The 21,955-nt window shown below is 42.0% G+C and overlaps 1 protein-coding gene across 1 annotated transcript in view; it reads right to left on the minus strand.

The window, feature by feature from the left end:
* The window catches only part of LOC120993823 (dynein beta chain, flagellar outer arm-like), a 585,582-nt gene that overhangs the window by 360,614 nt on the left and 203,013 nt on the right, over window positions 1-21,955 (minus strand). Inside the window, exons 48-51 of the mRNA XM_040422290.1 lie at window positions 13,621-13,811; window positions 12,978-13,135; window positions 6,336-6,435; window positions 5,647-5,695 (exon numbers count right to left, since the gene is read on the minus strand). Coding sequence (XP_040278224.1) covers window positions 5,647-5,695; window positions 6,336-6,435; window positions 12,978-13,135; window positions 13,621-13,811 — 498 coding nt within the window. The remainder of the gene's footprint in view (window positions 1-5,646; window positions 5,696-6,335; window positions 6,436-12,977; window positions 13,136-13,620; window positions 13,812-21,955) is intronic.

The following is a 21,955-nucleotide window of genomic DNA, read 5'->3' on the forward strand; positions in this document are numbered from 1 at the left end:
GGCAAAGATTTCCTTAAGTCACTTGTTAAAACTTTATGCTGTTGGAGTTGCAAAAAAACTGAGAAAAGATTAAGTCTTTAAAGTGTAATTGTAATTTCAACTAAGGGCTCTTTCACACTTGCGTTCTTTTCTTCCGGCATAGAGTTCCGTCGTCGGGGCTCTATGCCGGAAGAATCCTGATCAGTTTTATCCTAATGCATTCTGAATGGAGAGAAATCCGTTCAGGATGCATCAGGATGTCTTCAGTTCCGGACCGGAACGTTTTTTGGCCGGAGAAAATACCGCAGCATGCTGCGCTTTTTGCTCCGGCCAAAAATCCTGAACACTTGCCGCAAGGCCGGATCCGGAATTAATGCCCATTGAAAGGCATTAATCTGGATCCGGCCTTAAGCTAAACGTCGTTTCGGCGCATTGCCGGATCCGACGTTTAGCTTTTTCTGAATGGTTACCATGGCTACCAGAACGCTAAAGTCCTGTTTGCCATGGTAAAGTGTAGTGGGGAGCGGGGGAGCAGTATACTTACCGTCCGTGCGGCTCCCCGGGCGCTTCAGAGTGACGTCAGGGCGCCCCACGCTCATGGATGACGTGTCGCATGGATCACGTCATCCATGCGCATGGGGCGCTCTGACGTCATTCTGGAGCGCCCCGAGAGCCGCATGGACTGTAAGTATACTGCTCCCCTGCTCCCCACTACTACTATGGCAGCCAGGACTTTAATAGCGTCCTGGCTGCCATAGTAACACTGAACGCATTTTGAAGACGGATCCGTCTTCAAATGCTTTCAGTTCACTTGCGTTTTTCCGGATCCGGCGTGTAATTCCGGCAAATGGAGTACACGCCGGATCCGGACAACGCAAGTGTGAAAGAGCCCTAAAAAAAAAAGTATAGAGACAGTCGTTTAAATAACTTTTGTAATATACAGTACTTTATTAGAGAAAGGTGTGTAATTTTATTAAAAACTGTCTTTAAAGTGTCCCCTTAGCAACACCAAGTTTACTAAGAAGAATCCATCTTCAGTATTCTACTGAATACAGCTTAAAGGGGTTGTGTCACTTCAGCAAGTGGCATTTATCATGTAGAGAAAGGTAATACAAGCCACTTACTAATGTATTATTAAAATCTATATTGCTTCCTTCGCTGGCTTGATTTATTTTTCCATCACTTTATACACTGCTTGTTTTCATAGTTATGACCACCCTGCAATCCATTAGTGGTGGTTGTGCTTATATACTATAGGAAAAACTTCTGGCCTCTCTTGTGGCCAGAACTGTGGAAGCTCACATAGGCTGGTGTTTTTTTTCTATAGTGTGGAAGCACGGCCATTGCTGATGGATTGCAGGGTAGTCTGTAACCATGGAAACAAGCAGTGTATAATGTGATGGAAAAATTAATCCAGCCAGCAAAGGAAGCAATATGGACAATAACAATACATTAATAAGCACTTACTGTTTGCTGCAGCACTGTTCTATAACTTCCCATCACCTACTAACTAACCAGGGAAAGCGTTGGGCAGATAAAGAACGGCAATGCATTGAAGATGGCTCTTTAGTATAGGATCTGTGAGAGTATGGACGTTTTTGCCAGAGGAAGTTATCATGGCAAACTCACTAAAAGAGTTCAAAAGGAACCTGAACACTTTTCTTGAGTGTAATAATCTTATAAGCTACTGTTACTAGTTCAATGGAGATGGGTGGTGATTCGGGGAGTTATTTAGATCAGCAGATTAATTCTCATTAGCAGTCGTACTTACACTAGAATAACTGACAGACCTTGGTGACACGTGAGAGTAAGTAATTATGGGACTGCTAAAACCAACTATCTGGTTACTGCGATGATTTAGGCATTTCATTGTAACAGACCTGAATAGTTATATATCCAATTTATTTAGGATTAATTAATGTAACGAGTATGTCTTAGCAATTTGACGGTATACAGTCAAAACCTAATTAAATCCACTGCGATAAAAAGTTGTTACACAATTAAAAATGAAAAGTCCCAGGAAGGTGGGAAGCACTTTGTACAAACAGAGAGTATGTACACCTTACATAATCACACGGTAAAACATGGTAGCAAGATGTAATTATCTTGTTATCTGCTCATCTTGCTGACCATAGTATAATTAGAATGTGTGGCAGAGAACGATAAATAATTGCTATAATTATACTTAGTTTTGTTGTACAGACATGCAGCATATTTTAAACATATTAATTACCATTAATTACCTAACTATTTTGGTGCGTAAACAACTCTGATTAACACTGAAAGATTAAAAGTGTTCACTGCTGGACCTGATATGCTAATTACTTCATGCTAAATCACTAAATACATATGACTTTTTACAGCCCATTTTAAATGGGATTTGCAGAATAGCCTGCAATTCAAGCAAATGTCAGAGCTGCTAATCCAATTACAGGGTGGGCCATTTATATGGATACACCTTTATAAAATGGGAATGGTTGGTGATATTAACTTCCTGTTTGTGGCACATTAGTATATGTGAGGGGGGAAACTTTTCAAGATGGGTGGTGACCATGGCGGCCATTTTGAAGTCGGCCATTTTGAATCCAACTTTTGTTTTTTCAATAGGAAGAGGGTCATGTAACACATCAAACTTATTGGGAATTTCACACGGAAAACAATGGTGTGCTTGGTTTTAACATAACTTTATTCTTTCATGAGTTATTTACAAGTTTCTATTTGTTTACAGCCATTGACATGTCGCCGAGGTTAACACGTGAGGAGCGGATAGAAATTGTGTTGATGTCTGGTGAATACCGGGTCATTGCAGCAGATTTCAATGCAAGAGACCCTACGAGACCACCCATCTCCCATGCTACAGTTAGCAAACTGCTTGCTAAGTTTCGTGAAACTGGTTCAGTGTTGGATTTGCCAAAATGTGGACGCATAAAATCTGTCTCTAATGAAGAAACATCAGTGGCTGTCCTAGCTTCATTTAGCAAGAGCCCACAGCGTAGCACTCGCCGCATGTCACTGGAGAGTGGCATTAGTTGAACATCCCTTCGGCGGGTATTAGCTACTCACAAATGGCACCCTTACAAACTCCAGCTACTGCAGCATCTCAACGAGGATGACCCAGATCGGCGCACTGAATTTGCAGAATGGGCAAAACAAAAATTGGAACAGGACCCTCAGTTTACGCAGAAGATTTTGTTCAGTGATGAGGCAAACTTTTATGTGAATGGTGAAGTTAACAAACAAAACCACCGCTATTGGTCTGATACTAACCCACATTGGATAGATCCCTCCAAGACTGTTGGAACAAAAATTGATGGTATGGTGTGGTATATGGGGTACAAAGATAGTGGGGCCATTCTTCATCAATGGAAACCTCAAGGCCACTGGATATGCGAAATTGCTACATGATGATGTGTTTCCCTCTTTATGCACTGAAGCTGGCACGTTCCCTGAGTTTTTCCAGCAAGATGGTGCACCACCACATTATGGGTGTCAGGTCCGAGCATTCCTAGATGAACAGTTTCCTGGAAAGTGGATTGGTCGTCGTGGGCCAGTTGAATGGCCCCCAAGGTCTCCCGATCTGACCCCCTTAGACTTTTATCTTTTGGGGTCACCTGAAGGCAATTGTCTATGCTGTGAAGATATGAGATGTGCAGCACCTGAAACTACGGATACTGGAAGCCTGTGCTAGCATTTCTCCTGAGGTGTTGCTATCAGTGTGTGAAGAGTGGGAGAAGAGGGTTGCATTGACAATCCAACACAATGGGCAGCACATTGAACACATTTTATAAGTGGTCAGAAACTTGTAAATAACTCATGAAAGAATAAAGTTACGTTAAAACCAAGCACACTATTGTTTTTCTTGTGAAATTCCCAATAAGTTTGATGTGTCACATGACCCTCTTCCTATTGAAAAAACAAAAGTTGGATTCAAAATGTCCGACTTCAAAATGGCCGCCATGGTCACCACCCATCTTGAAAAGTTTCCCCCCTCACATATACTAATGTGCCACAAACAGGAAGTTATTATCACCAACCATTCCCATTTTATTAAGATGTATCCATATAAATGGCCCACCCTGTAGATGGCATTATTTCACTTAATTTTCACTTCCTAACGTGATGAACCTTCAAATCCAAACAACTGCCATGGCAAGTTGTCATTCCATATAGCACTAAGGGGTGTTCTGCCATGCTGAATTCACTTGGAACACAAATCATCAAGATCCACTGCTGGCAGCTTTCTTTGCAACTACCGACCAATGACATCCCAAATATGCTCAATGGGAGATAAGTCCATAGATGCTGCAGGTCATGGTACCCCATTTAGGTCACATAGGCTGTCCTGTTGACAAACGGTTTCTGAAAAACTGTGGAGAAATGACTCTACCACTGATTCCTCAACCAAATCTATGTAATGCTGAGCTGTTAGTATATCTAAAATGGAGTCAAAAGGAAACTCTTTTGGCCTCCATCAGGTGAATGGACACCTATGGATAGATAGGTTTGATATATGCAATGGCAATTTCCACATACAGAAAATAAACAACGCAAAGGCAGCGTGAATTCAGCATTAGTTATGCTGTTGTTTACAAGCATAAATGGTATTTTGGGAAGTGTATCTTCATTGTGTCTTGAGCTTCATTTGGAGCTACAATGAAAACATTATGGCTCGCAACAGTTACTTAGAGGGGGCTTTTCAGCTAACTGAGGCTGGACCTGTCACCAGATCTCATAGACCTGATGAAGCTGGTGTAATTACTTTAAAATTCCATGTCAGAATGTTCGTGTAATTATTTTTCGAAAGTTTTCCCTCCTCATGTGCTAATAAGCATTACAGCTCTAGACTCCCAGAACTCACGAGTTCAAGTGTATTTATGAGCTTAAAGGGATTTTGCAGTGTCATGATACTAATGACCTATCCTCAGGATAGGTCATCAAGATTAGAACTGTGGGAGTCCGATGCCTCCACTGATCAGCTGTTTAATGTGGCTAAAGCACTCATGCGGGTGTTGCGTCCTCTTCAATGTTTACCTAAAAGCCATCTGGATTGTTGCATTGTAATTACAGGTTCTTGTCCAATTCACTTGGCCCCATCAAACAGCTGATCAGTGGGGATACTGCTGCCAATCTCATATTAATTACCCATCCTGATGATAGGTCATCAATATAATGACACTGCACAACCCCTTTAACTCAGTCTCCACCCACCTTTCTCACTCTCTAGCTGCATTCATCAATTGTTGATTTTAATATCAGGTGCAGAAATTTTCAGAAGAAGATTACACAGCCATTCTGGCATGTATTTTCAAAGTAAGTGTGCCAGCCTCACCTGGACGCATCCGTGACCATAGCTCCTTTCAAATGGGGGAGCATGAGTCCCCATTCTCAAGATCAGTGGGGCCCCAGTGGTCAGACCCCCACCAGTCAGACACATACCTTATCCTGTGGATAGCGGATAGGTTGTCTTAATGGGAAAGTCCCTTTAATTAAGAAATTAATTATTACAGATTGTGGACCTTCTATGATATGCACTCTGAAAAGAAAAGGCTTAAAACATGAAGGTCAAAAAGTCCAATAACAGTACTAACAGTTGAAAGCGTTTGCAATTTCCATAAAACAACGTGGGGTTAAAAGGTGGATATGAATATTATATTTGTAATGACTTACCTTCTCCACAGAATAAGTTCTGCATAATCTCCATTTCCGCACCATTTACCTGGACGAATATAACATTACTGATTAAGGTCAAAGCCATTCCGTGTCGTATTATTATTCCTAAAGGAGTTGTCCAGGACTAAAAAAATATGGTTCTTCTTCTAAAAAACAAAGCTACATCTGAACATGGGCTGTTGTTGATATTGCCCCTCAGCTTTACTGAAGTGTATGGTGCTGAGGCGCATTACCACATACAACCAGTAGACAGGAGTGGAGTTTCTAGAAGAAGGCAGCCATGTTTTATTAATCCTGTACAACCCCTTTAAGCTATTATACTGTAGCTATTTATATATCTTTTTTTTTGCATTATGTATATAATGTATATTTCCAAATAAATCCGATTTTATATTCTGTCTACTTGCTAGGGCACAGAATGTATTTTTTGGTTGTTTTTCTGATTAAAGGTACTAACAGTTCTTTTAAGAACATATCAATGCAACTATTATATTATATTAATCAAATAAAGTCACGTAGAGCTTAAAAAGCATCAATTAATTAACTGCAAGTATGATATGATGTTACGCTGGTAGCTTTCTGAGAACATGATATACCAACCTAACAAGCCATTCAAGCACGCACTTTATTATCACCTATTAGTAATAAAACAACTTCAGATACATGACGTTAGGTGTTATCCTCACCTCTCCATCCAAGTGCAGAATGCTCATTTGCTTAGTATCAGTTACTGTACAAGGTTTACAGCATGTTCTTAACAACTGCGGTAACAACCCATCATTCCACCTGAAAGATAAAAAATGGTGTTTGTTAGGTTTAACAGTATCATTATTTTAACAGTATCAGTATTTATTATTTAGCAATGTGACTTCTAGCTTTCAGCACAGAATAAAGCTGTTATATGTATGTTTGCACCATTTATTAATTGCAGTAATTGGAGTAAATGTTAGAAGAAATCTTTAGAAATATACCTGACTACTTAAAAAAAATCCAAATATTTAAGATTTACCTACTAGTAGCTTGGCAGAAGAAAGATTACAATGGAACAGACACTATCTACAGTTTTGTATATATTTGTCTTAAGACTTTGTTTCTTTTTTTTTTTTTTACTGCTGTACCTGTGCAAAAAACCACAATGACCTGCTTCGGCTCCGCTCAGTTACTACTGCTCCCTTCAATAGTCTTCTGGCCCCTGTCCTGCAGACTTCCAGACAGACAGGGTTCCCAATGAGTAGCCTCAGCGGTGACATCCCCAAGCAGCATATGACCTAGCAGTGACTTTCCCCTTTCATACTGAAGCTAACAGGATGGGGACCAGAAGGCCAGTGAAGAGAGCCAAGGAGACAGAATGGAGAGGTGGTGAGCAGATGAGTATGTTGATACAGCAAGCTGGGGTTGAAATTTAAAAAGGTAAAAAGCTGAACAACACCTTTAAAAAGTAAAATGTATTATGCAGTCTTATTCCTGGAAATGCAAAATTAGATAAAATAAACATTATAACAGCATTAATGAAATTTGTCCTTTTACAGCTTCTAAAATATGCACTCATTTACTATCCAGAAATACGGCTATATTAGGCATATTACTGGTGCAGATTGCGGCGTGAAAGTTATTTGTGCCGCAATATGAGACTTTTCCCAGCCTAAAAAAGTGGGCATGGCAAGTGCGGGGAAGGGGACGGGCCTGGCTTAATAAATGTCCCCCTCTGTTTTATAAGCACATTTTTTTTAGCTTAAGCTAAGCAAAGTAGCCAGATATAATGCATCCATAAAGATTGACTAACTGTAACTAACCCAGTACACCTAAAACCAAAGTATTCTATAAAGTATGCCTACTCAATAGTCAGTTTAGCACCATGGACAGCAACACCCAGTTATAATACAACAGCAAAAATCAACAATGCACATCACCAGGGGCGGACACTGGCAGCAGAGGGCCCCTGTGCAAAGAATGTGCCTGCCCCTCCCCCCCAACCACACATATAGAAATAAACATAGGCCATAGGTAAAGATTAATACAATGAGGTGTGGCAGCAGAAGGGACCCCAATTTGTCATCTTCCCCCAATCCTACAGGGAGAGGAAGGGGTGATCAGTCGCATCAAAGATAGAGGAAACCCTTCAGATACTGTGGTGCGTATTAATGTCCTCCTAATGCTCCCACATAGTAATTTTTGCCCCTTTGTGTCAGCACACAGTAGTAATATCCACATTGTGCCCCCTCCACAGTAGCTATGGACAGATATGTACCCCCTCGCAGTAGTTATGCCAGATATCTGCCCCCTCACAGTAATTATGCCCAGATATGTGCCCCTCACAGTAGTTATGCCCAGATATGTGCCCACCACAGTAGTTATGCCAGATATGTGCCCCCTCACAGTAGTTAAGCAAGATTATGTGCCCCCTCAAAGTAATTGTGACAGATTATGTGCCCCCTCACAGTATTTATGCCCAGATATGTGCCAACTTCACAGTAGTTATGCCAGATATGTGCCCCCCTCACAGTAGTTATGCCAGATTATGTGCCCCCTAACAGTAGTTATGGCCAGATATGTGCCCCTCACAGTAGTTATGGCCAGATATATGCCCCCTCACAGTAGTTATGGCCAGATATGTGCCCCCTCACAGTAGTTATGGCAGATATGTGCCCCCTCACAGTAGTTATGGCCAGATATGTGCCCCCTCACAGTAGTTATGGCCAGATATGTGCCTCCTTTACAGTAGCTATGCCCAGATATTGTCCCCGCCTTCACAGTAGTTATGTCCAGATATGTTCCCCTCACAGTAATGTGCAGATATGTGCCCCCTCACAGTAGTTATGTCCAGATATTTGCCTCCTCACAGTAGTTATGCCAAATTATGTGCCCCTTCACAGTAGCTATGCCCAGATATTATCCCCCCTCACAGTAGTTATGTCCAGAAATGTGCCCCTTACAGTAGTTATGTCCAGATATGTGCCCCCTCACAGTAGTTATGTCCAGATATGTGCCCCCTCACAGTAGTTATCTCCAGATATGTGCATCCTTTACAGTAGCTATGCCCAGATATTGCCCCCCCTTCACAGTAGTTATGGCCAGATACGTGCCCCCTCACATTAGCTATGGCCAGATATGTGCCCCTCACAGTAGTTATTGCCAGACATATGCTGCCTCACACAGACCTATTGAAATGAACGGGTCAGGATTCAGTCTGGATGATATGCATTTACACTGGCACTGGATACGCTGAAGTTATGGAGAGGCCGGTGCCTCTTCATAACATCAGCAGAACCACTTCTAGTTTTGGTGGTTAATAAGACCGGTGTCTAAAACACCAGTCTTAATAAATGACCCCCTGCATGTCTGGGCAACACTTTTAACCCATTTACACGACACGGACCATATGTATTTTATGATCTGCAAATTACAGATGACGCCCATGTGCCATCTGCATTTTTTTTGCAGACCTATTAACTAGCCTGCATGTTGCAGACCAGTATAGGACATGTCACATTTTCTATCCTTTGCGGAACAGACATACAGATGCGGAAAGCAAATGACTTCCATGTGCTTTCTGCATCTGTATGTCCGTTCTGCACAAGATGGAAAATGTTACGTGTCCTATATTTCTCTACAAAATGCGGACTGCAGACCCATTTAAGTTAATGAATTTGCAAAAAAATACAGATCGCATATGGACGGCATACATATCTTGTAGATCCGCGGACCGCAAAATACATTGTTAATGTAGCCTCACAGTATGTGGGTAAGGGACAGTCACAGGAGGGCCAGAGGGGGACAAGTGGGATGGGTGGGGTAAAAAACAACATACATACCTAGTCAAGTTCAGTGTCTGGCAGAGACAGTGGTCACTGGGGAAGCCTCCGGTCCTCACTCACTTCCTCCTAAGTTGCTGCAGGCCTCACACATTAAGCACCAGAAGCGCTAGGAGAGGACCACATGTGGGCGGGGCTACCACCAGGGGGCGGATCTTCTGACATTACCACACGGAGGCGGAGCTACGACACAGTGAAGTGGTTCAGTACAGACCTGGCTAACGCTACCCACTACACAGCAGGACTGAGCTGTATGGAGGATGGGGGGGTGATCGCAGATGCAGCTCAAATATGAACTCGGAATTTGCCTGACACGTCTAGATTTTAAGTTATACATGCAAAGCCTATTCAGTTATAATATTAATGCATTATATTGGAGATATTCCATTGGACATATCCAGACCTGTCCGGACACACTCAGGCTGATGTCAGCAGTAAGTATATAAGGCAAGTGATCTGTTATAGTGCTATCAGTTTTGAAACTTAAGATGGATAAATGCAAATATGTTAACGATCCAGACAATTTCTGCTACATACAGTATGTGGCAAATATACTACTTATGATCAGCGCAAGAATCTGACAAAGCGAGTGCGTCTTGTAGCTTGGGATGCATTTGTGCTAGTAGTGCAGAACTTCCTTGGGAACAGACGAGCTGCAAACCATGCTGAATTAGTAGACAACATGCTTACAGCATATGAATAACATGGCTGCAGAATGTCATTGAAAGTGCATTTCTTATATTCCCATCTTGACTTTTTCCCACCCAATTTGGGACACGTAACTGACGAACATGGAGACAGGTTCCATAAAGATATTTCTACAATGGAGAACAGGTATCAAGGCCTCTGGAATCCCAACATGATGGGGGACTACCACTTGTTTTTGCAAATGCAAAAGCAGATGCCTGAAGCACTTTTAACAGTACTGGGCCTTGCTCCAGTAAGACTTTTAAACTGAAAAATTAGACTTTTTGAAATTTTGTTATTCCATTACATTTTCATACACTGTTTACTACGCAAACTGTTATGTAGATCAGGTAATTGTTGGAGTAAAACTCATTCTGTTCAAAATTATTCAATGCTTTCCAAGTGCTTAATTCATTTAAGAATACTTAGGGTACTTTCACACTTGCGTTGTTTGATTCAGGCAGGCAGTTCCGTTGCCTGAACTGCTTGCCTGATCAGGCAAACTGTTTGCCAACGCATGTCATTTTTCTGACTGATCAGGCAATTTTCAGACTGATCAGGATCCTAATCAGTCTTAAAAATGCCTGATCAGTCAGAAAAATGCATTGCAATACCGGATCCGTTTTTTTCCGGTGTCATCAGGCAAAACGGATCCGGTATTTATTTTTTTCTCATTTTTAAAGGTCTGCGCATGCGCAGACCGGAAGGACGGATCCGGCATTCCGGTATTTTGAATGCCGGATCTGGCATTAATACATTCCTATGGAAAAAAATGCCAGATCCGGCATTCAGGCAAGTCTTCAGTTTTTTTCGCCGGAGATAAAACCGTAGCATGCTACGGTTTTCTTTTTTGTCTGATCAGTCAAAATGACTGAACTGAAGACATCCTGATGCATCCTGAACGGATTACTCTCCATTCAGAATGCATGGGGATATACCTGATCAGTTCTTTTCCGGTATAGAGCCCCTAGGACGGAACTCTAGGCAGGAAAAGAAAAACGCTAGTGTGAAAGTAGCCTTATGCATAGCAATATTTTGTGACGTGTTACAACAATTCTGACTTCGGATTTGTCCGCACACTCGATTTAGTATAGGACAAATGTTTTTTTGCCCAGTAGCAGCCGAATTTTTTTTTTTTGTTTTGCGTGGTGTTATCATTAGTAAGACCAGGGAGGAATTTGAGGTGGTGACTCGATTAGAGCACCACACGCTATCCCAGTAGTGTGGCAGGTCAGTGCCTCTCAGATTACAATTATCATTGCACTGCTACTCTATTTGCATGTTTATCTAGGTCTATCAAATAAACAACAGAGTTGTCATTGTGTTAGTCATTCCAATCCTTCACCAACTATTTTAATCTGGATTACTCTGCAGGTAATATATTTCCAGCAGTGTTGTAAACCGAGATGTTGTCTAATTCAGGACTTTTATCTCTCTGATACTACTGCTACAGAAGAACCTTATTATGTATTTTATTTTCAATGGAATAGTACTGGTGAAATAAAAAATAAAAAATAAATATAATAATTCTAAAAGAAATATGTTCTATGAATATTTACTTTCAAAAAAATACTGTAACCCATTCTGATGTCAGCTTCCATTTAATTCCAAGTGTCCCTCTATTCCAAGTTACTTGGATAAATAATTTCATGACTTGCATGCAACCAAAAAATATTTGATACTTTATTACCAATGTGACAAGTCAAATGCTGAAACCAGCATTTGTAGTGTACGCCATGTAAAAATGCATTATAAACAGGGACATCAACAATGTGAACATAAAGTGGGTGTTAAGGATGCTCATTATGTACTGTAGCCCCTCCAACCAGAGATATGACAAATGCAGAGAGTTTCAGCTAAACTGGTTAGCTGGGCAGTCTGATCTAGGAGAATCAATGCTTAGGTCACAAGAACACCATGCTAGCCCGTTCATCTGTAGTATGACTATTAGTGGTCAGAGAATCAAAGCAGCCGAAGCGGAATTCGGAAGTTTAGGAGAAATTTAATTTGCCGCAAAGCTGAATTTCCTTGTGCGTCGTGGTAATGGATAATTTTTCCTAAAGTGGCAGCTAAAGTTGTCTTAGAAAGAACAGAAAAAAAAAAACTCATTCACTTGCTCATGCACAGGCAGTCCGCTGCTCTCTTGAGTGGAAAAGACCTGCAGAAGGACCTGCGCTGAGCGTGATGATGTCACAGCGCCTTCCCAAAGTGATCACGTGGTAACGTCAACAGTTAATGACATCACCAAGTGATCACACTGGGAGCGTGCATTGATGTCATCACACTCTTTTTTCACTTTTTCACTCAAGAGAGGAGCGGACTGCCTCTGCACGAGCAAGTGGATGAGGTGAGTGATTTATTTATTTTTTTAAACCCAAAAGCCCAAAAGCATAGTACCGTTTTTAACGGCCATTAGACAGGTGCACTTCTGTCTAAGCGGCCGATAAAAATGATCCCATTGATTGATAGGCTGAATAGGGTTTTAACATAGCGATTCGTGACAAATTAATTCGTAACAAATCAAATTTCTTGTCAAAATTTGGCAGAGCTGCCGAATTGAATTTTTCAAAACTTCGCTCATCTCTAATGACTAGCTCATTCATGTTCATTTAAACCTAATTTAAAACAATTACTCAGATATGGAGATTCATTAATCAGTACTAAACAAATCACCCGCCATGTTATCAGTTATAGAAATACAAGTAGGGTATTATCTAGATATGAAATACATCATAATTGCAATGAAACATTTACCGTTTGCCCCAGTCCATATACAACAATACAATAAAGCTGATTACTTATGCACCCCAATCAATTACAGACACTTACCCATTGACTTTATTTATAAACCCCAATAAGTGGCCAGTCTGAAGAGCTTTGGTGTAAACCGTATCTGCCTTAACAATCTTGCCTTGCATGGAGAGTGTTTCCATGAACATTTTGATACATGTAGTCTTCCCACAGCCAGCGGGCCCTGTCACTGCCACCTGGGCACAAAAAGGAAAAAGAATTGTGAGCCATATTTTCTACTGTTTAGTATTCATCTCAGGCATCTGCAATACTGCATAATCTAGGTTATACCATTAACACTCCGTGCAGTGGGTATTATTGCATCTATAAAGTGATAATAAACTGACAATGTAACTGAAAAGATTATTAATTAAATTACTTGGCATGAAAATGTACAATTTGCATTGGCATCAAAATTTAGATTAAAGGTGTTACATATTACATGTTATCCAAAAGGAGAATTAACTAAGGAAAATCTGGAGCTTTTGTTACTGTAGCTCCAGCATGCCACTGTTTATAAGGCTTTGCTAGCTCAGGGATGGCGGTAACATGTCGACTGAAAATATCCATGGTTTACCAGGCATCTGTACTTCATGGATATGTAGCCTGCAGCAAGCACAATCATTCCAATAACTTTGATGATGCATTCAAATTAGTCATTATGAGCTACATCTGTACTTACTGTTTGGTATTTTGGTGCCAGCTGAACCAGATGGGAAACTTTGGATACAAATGTGTTACTGGGAAAAATATGACATTTTTCTGCAGCTTTTATTATGGCACTCGGGACGCTGGTTTCTTCTGTACGTTCAGATGAGGGAACCTGCTGTCCAGGACCATATTTTCCAGCAATGACTGCAGGGATCAGACCATCTGGAGCCAAAGACATAACAGATTTAGTAGTAGAAAATAGTTTACACTGCTATACACAAAAAAAAAATAACGAATTTACAGAGAAGAGCCCCTGCTTTTTATGTGTGCATTTACTGTAAGTATATTAATTGTTACAGTTATGAAAAGCCATATGGTGTTAAAATATAGAACAGCTCCTAACAAATTTGTGAAAACGCATAAATTCATGACTCTAAAACTTTAAACAACAAAAAATACACATTTGGGAAATCAAAAATAAGTCACCTGATGGATAATACATGAAACACATGAAAATTGAAAAAATGCACTTTCTATTTTCCATGTGATTATTATTTTTTTATACCCTTAATACAGTTTGTGGGAAAATATGGATTTATATAACCATCTTAAAGTCGATTGAGAGTCAATTCATCATCCTGGGGTCTCCAGAAGGAGAGATGCTCTAGAAGCCACACACATGAACAAGGGACCCCTTCCCCCTCTATTAACACAGAAGTCCTCAATAGAGCAGTTGAAAAAGTTTTCTAAACCAGGCAATCTGAGACAGATGCTGAGGGCATGTTGCCCAACATAAACATAAAAAACTGTAGTAACTGTGGTTGTTAAAGAGGTATGTCATGACTGATGTAAAAAATTAATCAGACATCATGCAGTACATGAAAATCTATTTCTAAAAAGATAGAACCAGCCCTGTACTGCACATAGGTCAAGATATCTCCGCAATCATTGCTCTGCTAGATTATCTTCAGCATGGCAGCTCAGGGGGTGTGCTGCCTTTACAGGCTAATTAAGTTATAGTTATCTATATAGGCTGTGTAGTTTATCACTGCCATCTAGTGGCAAAAGTGAGTGGCAGCCTTAACCAAGTTATGTAAATCACTCGGGCAGGAGGTGACCCTTGGTTTAGGAAGTGTCTTCAGTCATTTTAGATTGCTATTCTCTATGGATGCAGCCTGTCTGCTTCTCTCCCAAGGGGCTTGAGACATCATCACCTGTAAGTGCCTTTCTGTTGTGTTATCCGTTATTTATGCTATACTAGTTTATTCTATGTATACTGATATGTTGTTATTGTATTGTACTGTATTTCAGTTTCACAAAATAAAATAAAGTTCGATTCCTTCTGTAGACAACACAAACAGTGGGCTTCTGTTTACTGGAGTCTCGGACAAGTGTTTAGCTGTCCGTTTAGAACCACACATAGCTGTCCGTTTAGAACCACACATAGTCAGTGTTTTGAGAGCGGAACAATGAAAAGGTGTAGCACAACAAGGAGATAGGAGTCACTGCACAGACAGAATCTAAGTCTAAGATCAGGAAGTCTAAGATCAGAGTCTAAGATCAGGAAGACAGTATAAGGCCTGTTGCAATCGAACGTTTTTTTGCGTTCAGTATACGGTCCGTATATGGAACCATTCATTTCAATGGTTCAGAAAAAAACGGAATGTACTCCATAAGCATTCCGTTTCCGTATTCCCGTTCTGTTGAAGATAGAATATGTCCTATTATTGCCCGCAAATCACGTTCCGTGGCTCCATTCAAGTCAATGGGTCCGCAAAAAAACAGAAACACATACGGAATGTACTGCGTACTTCTTCCATATCCGTTCCGTTTTTGCGGAACCATCTATTGAAAATTTTGTAATTACTATATACTGTATATGCCAAACGGAAAAACAGAACGGAAAAACAGAACGGTAACGGAAACACAAAGGAAGCAAAAAACGGAACAACGGATCCGTAAAAAACAGACTGCAAAACACTGAAAAAGCCATATGGTCATGTGCAGGAGGCCTAAGGCTGAAGATCAGCTACCCAGGACACATCAAGGCAGGGAGAGCATGCCAAGTGTACAGCAAGATAATACACGCTCACACCAGTCTAGATCATCAAGGCCCAGTCAGATTTCATCAGCAAGTGCCCTTTTAGTCAGGGCTCGCGCCAAAGCAGAAGCAGCTCGTGTTCAGCTAGAATTTGCTGAGAAAGAGGCCGCCATTATGAAAGAAAAATCAGACAAGGAAGCAAGGTTGCATATTCTTCAGCGTCAGTGTGCAACCACCGCTGCAGCAGCAGAGGCCACAGCTTATGCTGATATTGAGCGGTCTGGAAGTGGGTCTATCTACGAAGGCCCAAATGTGCCTGAGAAACCCCTTTCCTCAGTAGAACGCCCAAGGGAGTATGTCCAAAAACTTTCAAGCAGCAATGCTACAAAACAGTTCCCCAATCCAGAGTCAGCTAAATTTAAACCAAAACCAGCAGTATCCCTGAGTGTACGAAAACAAACCCATGAGGTCATCAGTACCAGAGCGATTAAAGATGAATCCTCACTACAGCTATCCAAACACCAGAGTACACAAGATGTTGCGAAATATCTTATCCGTAAAGAAATGGTTAAATCAGGCTTTCTCAAGTTTGATGACTGACCCGAGAATTACTGGGCATGGAAGTCTTTTTTTCTGAATGCAATCAAAGACTTAGACTTATCAGCAGCTGAGATGCTAGACCTGATGATAAAATGGTATGTAAGCCTTCAGCAGGACTTGATATGGCCTGACAAAGGCTAGAGGAAAGATATGGATCACCAGAGGCAACTGAAGGTGCTCTAATGAAAAGACTTGAGTCTTTCCCTAAGCTAAACAGCCAAGACAATTTAAAACTGCAAAAGCTGGGTTATATTCTTTGGGAAGTCCAGTGTGCCAAAGAAGAAGGCTATTTAAGAGGACTTGCACATTTAGATGCCGCCAACAGTACTAAGCCTATAGTGGAGAAACTACCTCACAACCTGCAAGAAAAGAAAAATGGGTGAGTGTTGGAGCCAAATACAAAGAAGAACATGATGTCCCCTTCCCCCCTTTCCTTGTGTTTTCTAGGTTTGTACAGCAGCAAGCTAAGATCAGGTGTGATCCCAGCTTTTCCTTCATCACCAGCAGTCAACTGCTGAAAGCAGAAAAGCCACCAAGGTCCTACAATAGGACTTCAGTGATCGCCCACAAGACAACGGTTCCCTCTGAGGACCCAGACTGTCTAAGCAGCTACAAGGTAAACACCTTTGAAGGCCCTGACAGACTTTGCCCACTTCATAAAAAGCCCCATCCTCTAAACAAGTGCAAAGGGTTCAAAAGTAAACCTATCAAGGAAAGGTTAGCCTTTCTTAGACAAAACGGCATCTGCTTCAAGTGTTGTGAATCTACTATGCTCATAGCCAAAGACTGCAAAATACAAGCGGATTGTGTAACAGACACATCATAGCTTTACACCCTGATACATTGTATCAACCACTAGAGATCACTGAAGCGCCAAAAGATGAGGGCAGGGAGCAAAAAGATAATTCAGCTACCCCAGTAATGTCCAAATGCACTAAAATCTGTGGTGACAGTACAAATCCACACTCATGTTCCCAAATCTGCCTAGCAACAGTGTACCACACAGGGAAAAAGGAGAAGGCAGTTAAGATGTATGTGGTTCTGGATGAACAGAGTAACAGGTCACTGGCAAGGTCAGACTTTGTCGATGCCTTCAACATTACATCGAGTGCAGTCCCATACACCCTAAAGACATGTGCAGGAGTGATAGAAACTTCAGGAAGAAGAGCTAATGACTTTACTATTGAGTCTCTTGACAAGAGAGTCCATCTCTCACTTCCAAATTTGATAGTGTGATATGATACCAGATGATAAATCAGAGAGCCCTTCACCAGAAGTGGCCCTTCATCATCCTCATCTCAATTCAAAATCTCACCTTATTCCAGCAATCCAGACAGATGCCTCTATTCTTCTACTTCTTGGAAGAGACATTCTACAGGTACATAAGGTACGTCAACAAATTAATGGGTCCTTTAATGCCCCCTATGCTCAAAGACTTGACCTTGGGTGGGTTATAGTAGGAGAAGTTTGTCTGGGAGCAACACATCGGCCTTACAGTGTCAACACTTCAAAGACATCTGTGCTAGTGAATGGGCGCACGTCCCTTCTTAGTCCATGCCAGAATAGCTTTGTTGTTAAAGAAATCCTTAACACCCTAAAACCATACTGTGCCTTTCCTTCTAGTTACAATAGAGACATTAATAGTGGCATGAAGTCTGACACTTTAGGGAACTCAGTATTCCAGAGAACAAAAGATGACAACAAACAAGCAATGTCTACAGATGATCGAGCCTTTCTCCATATCATGGATAAAGACACTTTCTAAGATGAAAACAACAATTAGGTAGCTCCTTTACCCTTTCGCACACCAAGGTGTTATTTACCTAGTAATACACTATGTAAAACTTTACAAAGAAAACCTGAAGTGAAAAAAGACTTTACAGAATTCATCAAAAGGATGCTTGATAATAATCATGCTGAAGTAGCACCATCACTGGATGAAGGTAAAGAACACTGGTATCTGCCAATGTTTGGTGTTTGCCATCCACACAAGCCAGACCAAATAAGAGTTGTGTTAGATTCCAGTGCTCAACATGAAGGTGTTTTATTAAATGATGTACTACTAGGTGTCCCAGATCTAAACAACACACTTCTGGGTGTCCTCTTATGCTTCAGGAAAGAGTCTATTGCCTTCACAGGTGATGTGCAACAGATGTTTTATTGTTTCCTAGTGAGAGAGGACCATCGTGACTACCTGCGTTTCCTGTGGTGCAAGGATAAAGAGGTAACAGAGTACAGAATGAGAGTGCATGTTTTTGGTAACAGCTCTTCTCCTGCTGTTGCCATATACTGCATGCGCAAAGCAGCCCAGAAAGGTGCAGAACATTATGGTCAAGATGCCAAACACTTTGTGATAAGACATTTCTATGTAGACAATGGACTTGCTTCAGCTAACACACCTCAAGGAGCAGTCAACATTCTCAACAAAGCTAAACAAATGCTGGCAGAGTCTAATCTGTGACTAGAAAAGATTGCCTCTAACAGCAAACAAGTCATGGAAGCTTTCACCGCGGAAGACAGAGCTAAAGATCTCAAAGAACTTTTGACTGGGAACAGACACCCTTCCTTTACAGAAGAGTTTAGGCTTAAGCTGGGATCTAGAGAAATACTCAGGGCCGGATTAAGAGCATCATGGGCCTGGTGCTGAGGATTTTGCTGGGCCTTTTTATGGAACTGCACTCAGTGTCTTAATTACATATATATTTTATCGATACCATTAAAGTATTTTGTTCCTGCAACTACCCCTTCATTTGGCGTCTATCTTGGCAACATGGAGGGGGACCACGGGAGGGGGACCCTCAGGGCACTATAGTGTCAGGAAAACCGCTTTGTTTTCCTGACACTATAGTGATCATTTAACATGACTATGAAGATTATTGTTTTCTAGCTGCTGTGGACTGTGGACAACAGCAGCTAGAAACAGTAATTTTCATAGAGCTGTGTTATGATTTATGGACACAGCACTCAGCATGCTTAGCCAGTCAGATAGAAGGCCGGCTAAGCATGCTGAGAGCTGTGTCTAAATAACATAACACATTAAAGGGATTCTGTCACCAGGTTTCACCCCTGTCAGCTTAAAATATGCTGATGTTCAGGGCGTATTCACGATTCCTAATGTGGGCTTATAAATGTCATCTGTGGGCTTATTTAGCTAAAAAACAGCTTTTACTAACCTGTCAGTCAAACAGCCCAAGGGGATGTAGGTGTCGGCCGCACCCACCGCCGTTCGTGCCCAGCGCCGCCTTTCCGGACTTCTGCGCCGCCTCCTAATCCTCTGTGCCGCCTCTCGCTCTCCCTCCCTCCCCCGTCCTCCTGCTGTAAGATCTCGCGCATACAGGGGTTGAGCGAAGTGCCGGCGCATGCGCACTTCGCTGTAAGAAGCCAAATGGAGAAGTCCGCACGGGCGCATCAGGCAGAGCCCTGTGCGCAAGCGCGAGATCTTACAGCAGAAGGAGGGGGGAGGGAGGGAGAGCGAGAGGCGGCACAGAGGATTAGGAGGCGGTGCAGAAGTCCGGAAAGGCGGCGCTGGGCACGAACGGCGGCGGGTGCGGCGGGCACCTTGCACCCATTAACATCCCCTTGGGCACCTTATTTGTTTGACTGACAGGTTAGTAAAAGCTGTTTTTTAGCTAAATAAGCCCACAGATGACATTTATAAGCCCACATTAGGAATCGTGAAGACGCCCTGAACATCAGCATATTTTTAGCTGACGGGTGAATCCTGGTGACAGAATCCCTTTAAAGAAATTACTGTTTCTAGCTGCTGTGGACTGTGGACTCGCAGCTAGAAACAGTACTTTCTTTAATGTGTTATGTTATTTAGACTGAGCTCTCAGCATGCTTAGCCAGTCAGTAATTCTCATAGTGCTGTTATGATTTATGGACACAGCTCTCAGCATGCTTAGCCAGCCTTCTATCTGGCTGTGCTTCTTGAGAGTCACAGTCCACAGGCTCAGAAACAGTCAGATAGAAGGCTGGCTGAGCATGCTGAGAGCTGTGTCCATAAATCATAACAGCACTATGATTGCCCTCCCTTCCAACTGGATGAGTTTATCTGATACCTGCTCCAGAAGCTCCTGCTGTCTCGCGGGCTGGTGTGGCTGAGCGCTGTGGGCCGTGTGCTAGTTGGAATTGCTGAGCAGGTTGTACACAGCGCAGCGTGCAGGAGGGATAACCGCGGGCGCACTGAGGTCATATCCGGTGGGCCGGCATTACAGGAACCGCACCAGCTGCTCTGACGTCCTGCCGCCGGATATCCTGTGACGTATATCCGGCGGCAGGACGTCAGAGCAGCTGGTGCTGTTCCTGTAATGCCGCGGCCCGCCGGATATGACCTCAGTAGTGATAGGAAGTTCGGATCTTTCAGATGAATCGGTTCATGAATCGGATCTTCGGTTCACTTGCTGAGTCACTGACTGCTGAGCTGACTCGCAAGTGAACCGAAGACTCTAGGTGCCGGTGCGCATGCGCAGATGCTATCCATCTGATTCACTTGCTGCTGCTGCTGACTCAGTCGGCTCTTCAGCTCTCTAATGAGTGAGTCAGGATCAGGAAGAGGGATTGATTATAGTGATAGTGAAGGGAAGCTGAGGCTGACGCCGGACAGGAGGACTCAGGAGCTGTCCCTGTGGTGTGCATTGTTGTCTGTTGTGCATTGTTACCCACAGTGACAACAGTCTGACACTGACAGTAGTACAACCAACCAAGTGAAGTGAGATGTGAATGCACGGGAAAAACTGTGCGCTGAACTGATAACAGTATTACAGTAACACAGTCACTGGCTGATAATAAAATAGTCCCCACAGTCCCCACTTAACGGAATCCATAAAGGAGATGTGAACCCACCCTTAGTTATATAGCTACTCAACGAGATGCCTTTAACATATATATCTCCTGAGAAGCCAATTTGATCCTAAAGGGTTAATTCAACCTGTAATCTAAACTCTGTGTCATCTGTCACGTCTCTTATCTCTCTGCTCCTGTCAAAGGCGTACATAGAAATCACTGGGCCCCATAGCAAGAATCTAAATTGGGCCCCCATTCCCCTTTTATAGCCCCTCCCACTACCCATTCCAGGCCTCTCTCTTTGTACCATGAACTATGTTCGCTGCTGTTTTATAATTTATGCCATCAGGGCCGGATTGGGATTACAAAACAGGCCTGGCACACAAACGAGGTATAATAGATGCAGTGTGTACAGATATATAGTATATACAGCAGTGTACTGATATGTGAGGTACGAGGTATAATAGATGCAGTGTGTACAGATATATAGTATATACAGCAGTGTACTGATATGTGAGGTACGAGGTATAATAGATGCAGTGTGTACAGATGTATAGTATATACAGCAGTGTACTGATATGTGAGGTACGAGGTATAATAGATGCAGAGTACAGATATATAGTATATACAGCAGTGTACTGATATGTGAGGTACGAGGTATAATAGATGCAGTGTGTACAGATATATAGTATATACAGCAGTGTACTGATATGTGAGGTACGAGGTATAATAGATGCAGTGTGTACAGATATATAGTATATACAGCAGTGTACTGATATGTGAGGTATGAGGTATAATAGATGCAGTGTGTACAGGTATATAGTATATACAGCAGTGTACTGATATGTGAGGAATGTGGTATAATATATGCAGTGTGTTCAGGTATATAGTATATACAGCAGTGTACTGATATATGAGGTATAAATTACAGCTCGTACCT

This window comes from Bufo bufo, chromosome 3 (genome assembly GCF_905171765.1).
Source record: "Bufo bufo chromosome 3, aBufBuf1.1, whole genome shotgun sequence".
Classification (NCBI taxonomy): domain Eukaryota; kingdom Metazoa; phylum Chordata; class Amphibia; order Anura; family Bufonidae; genus Bufo; species Bufo bufo.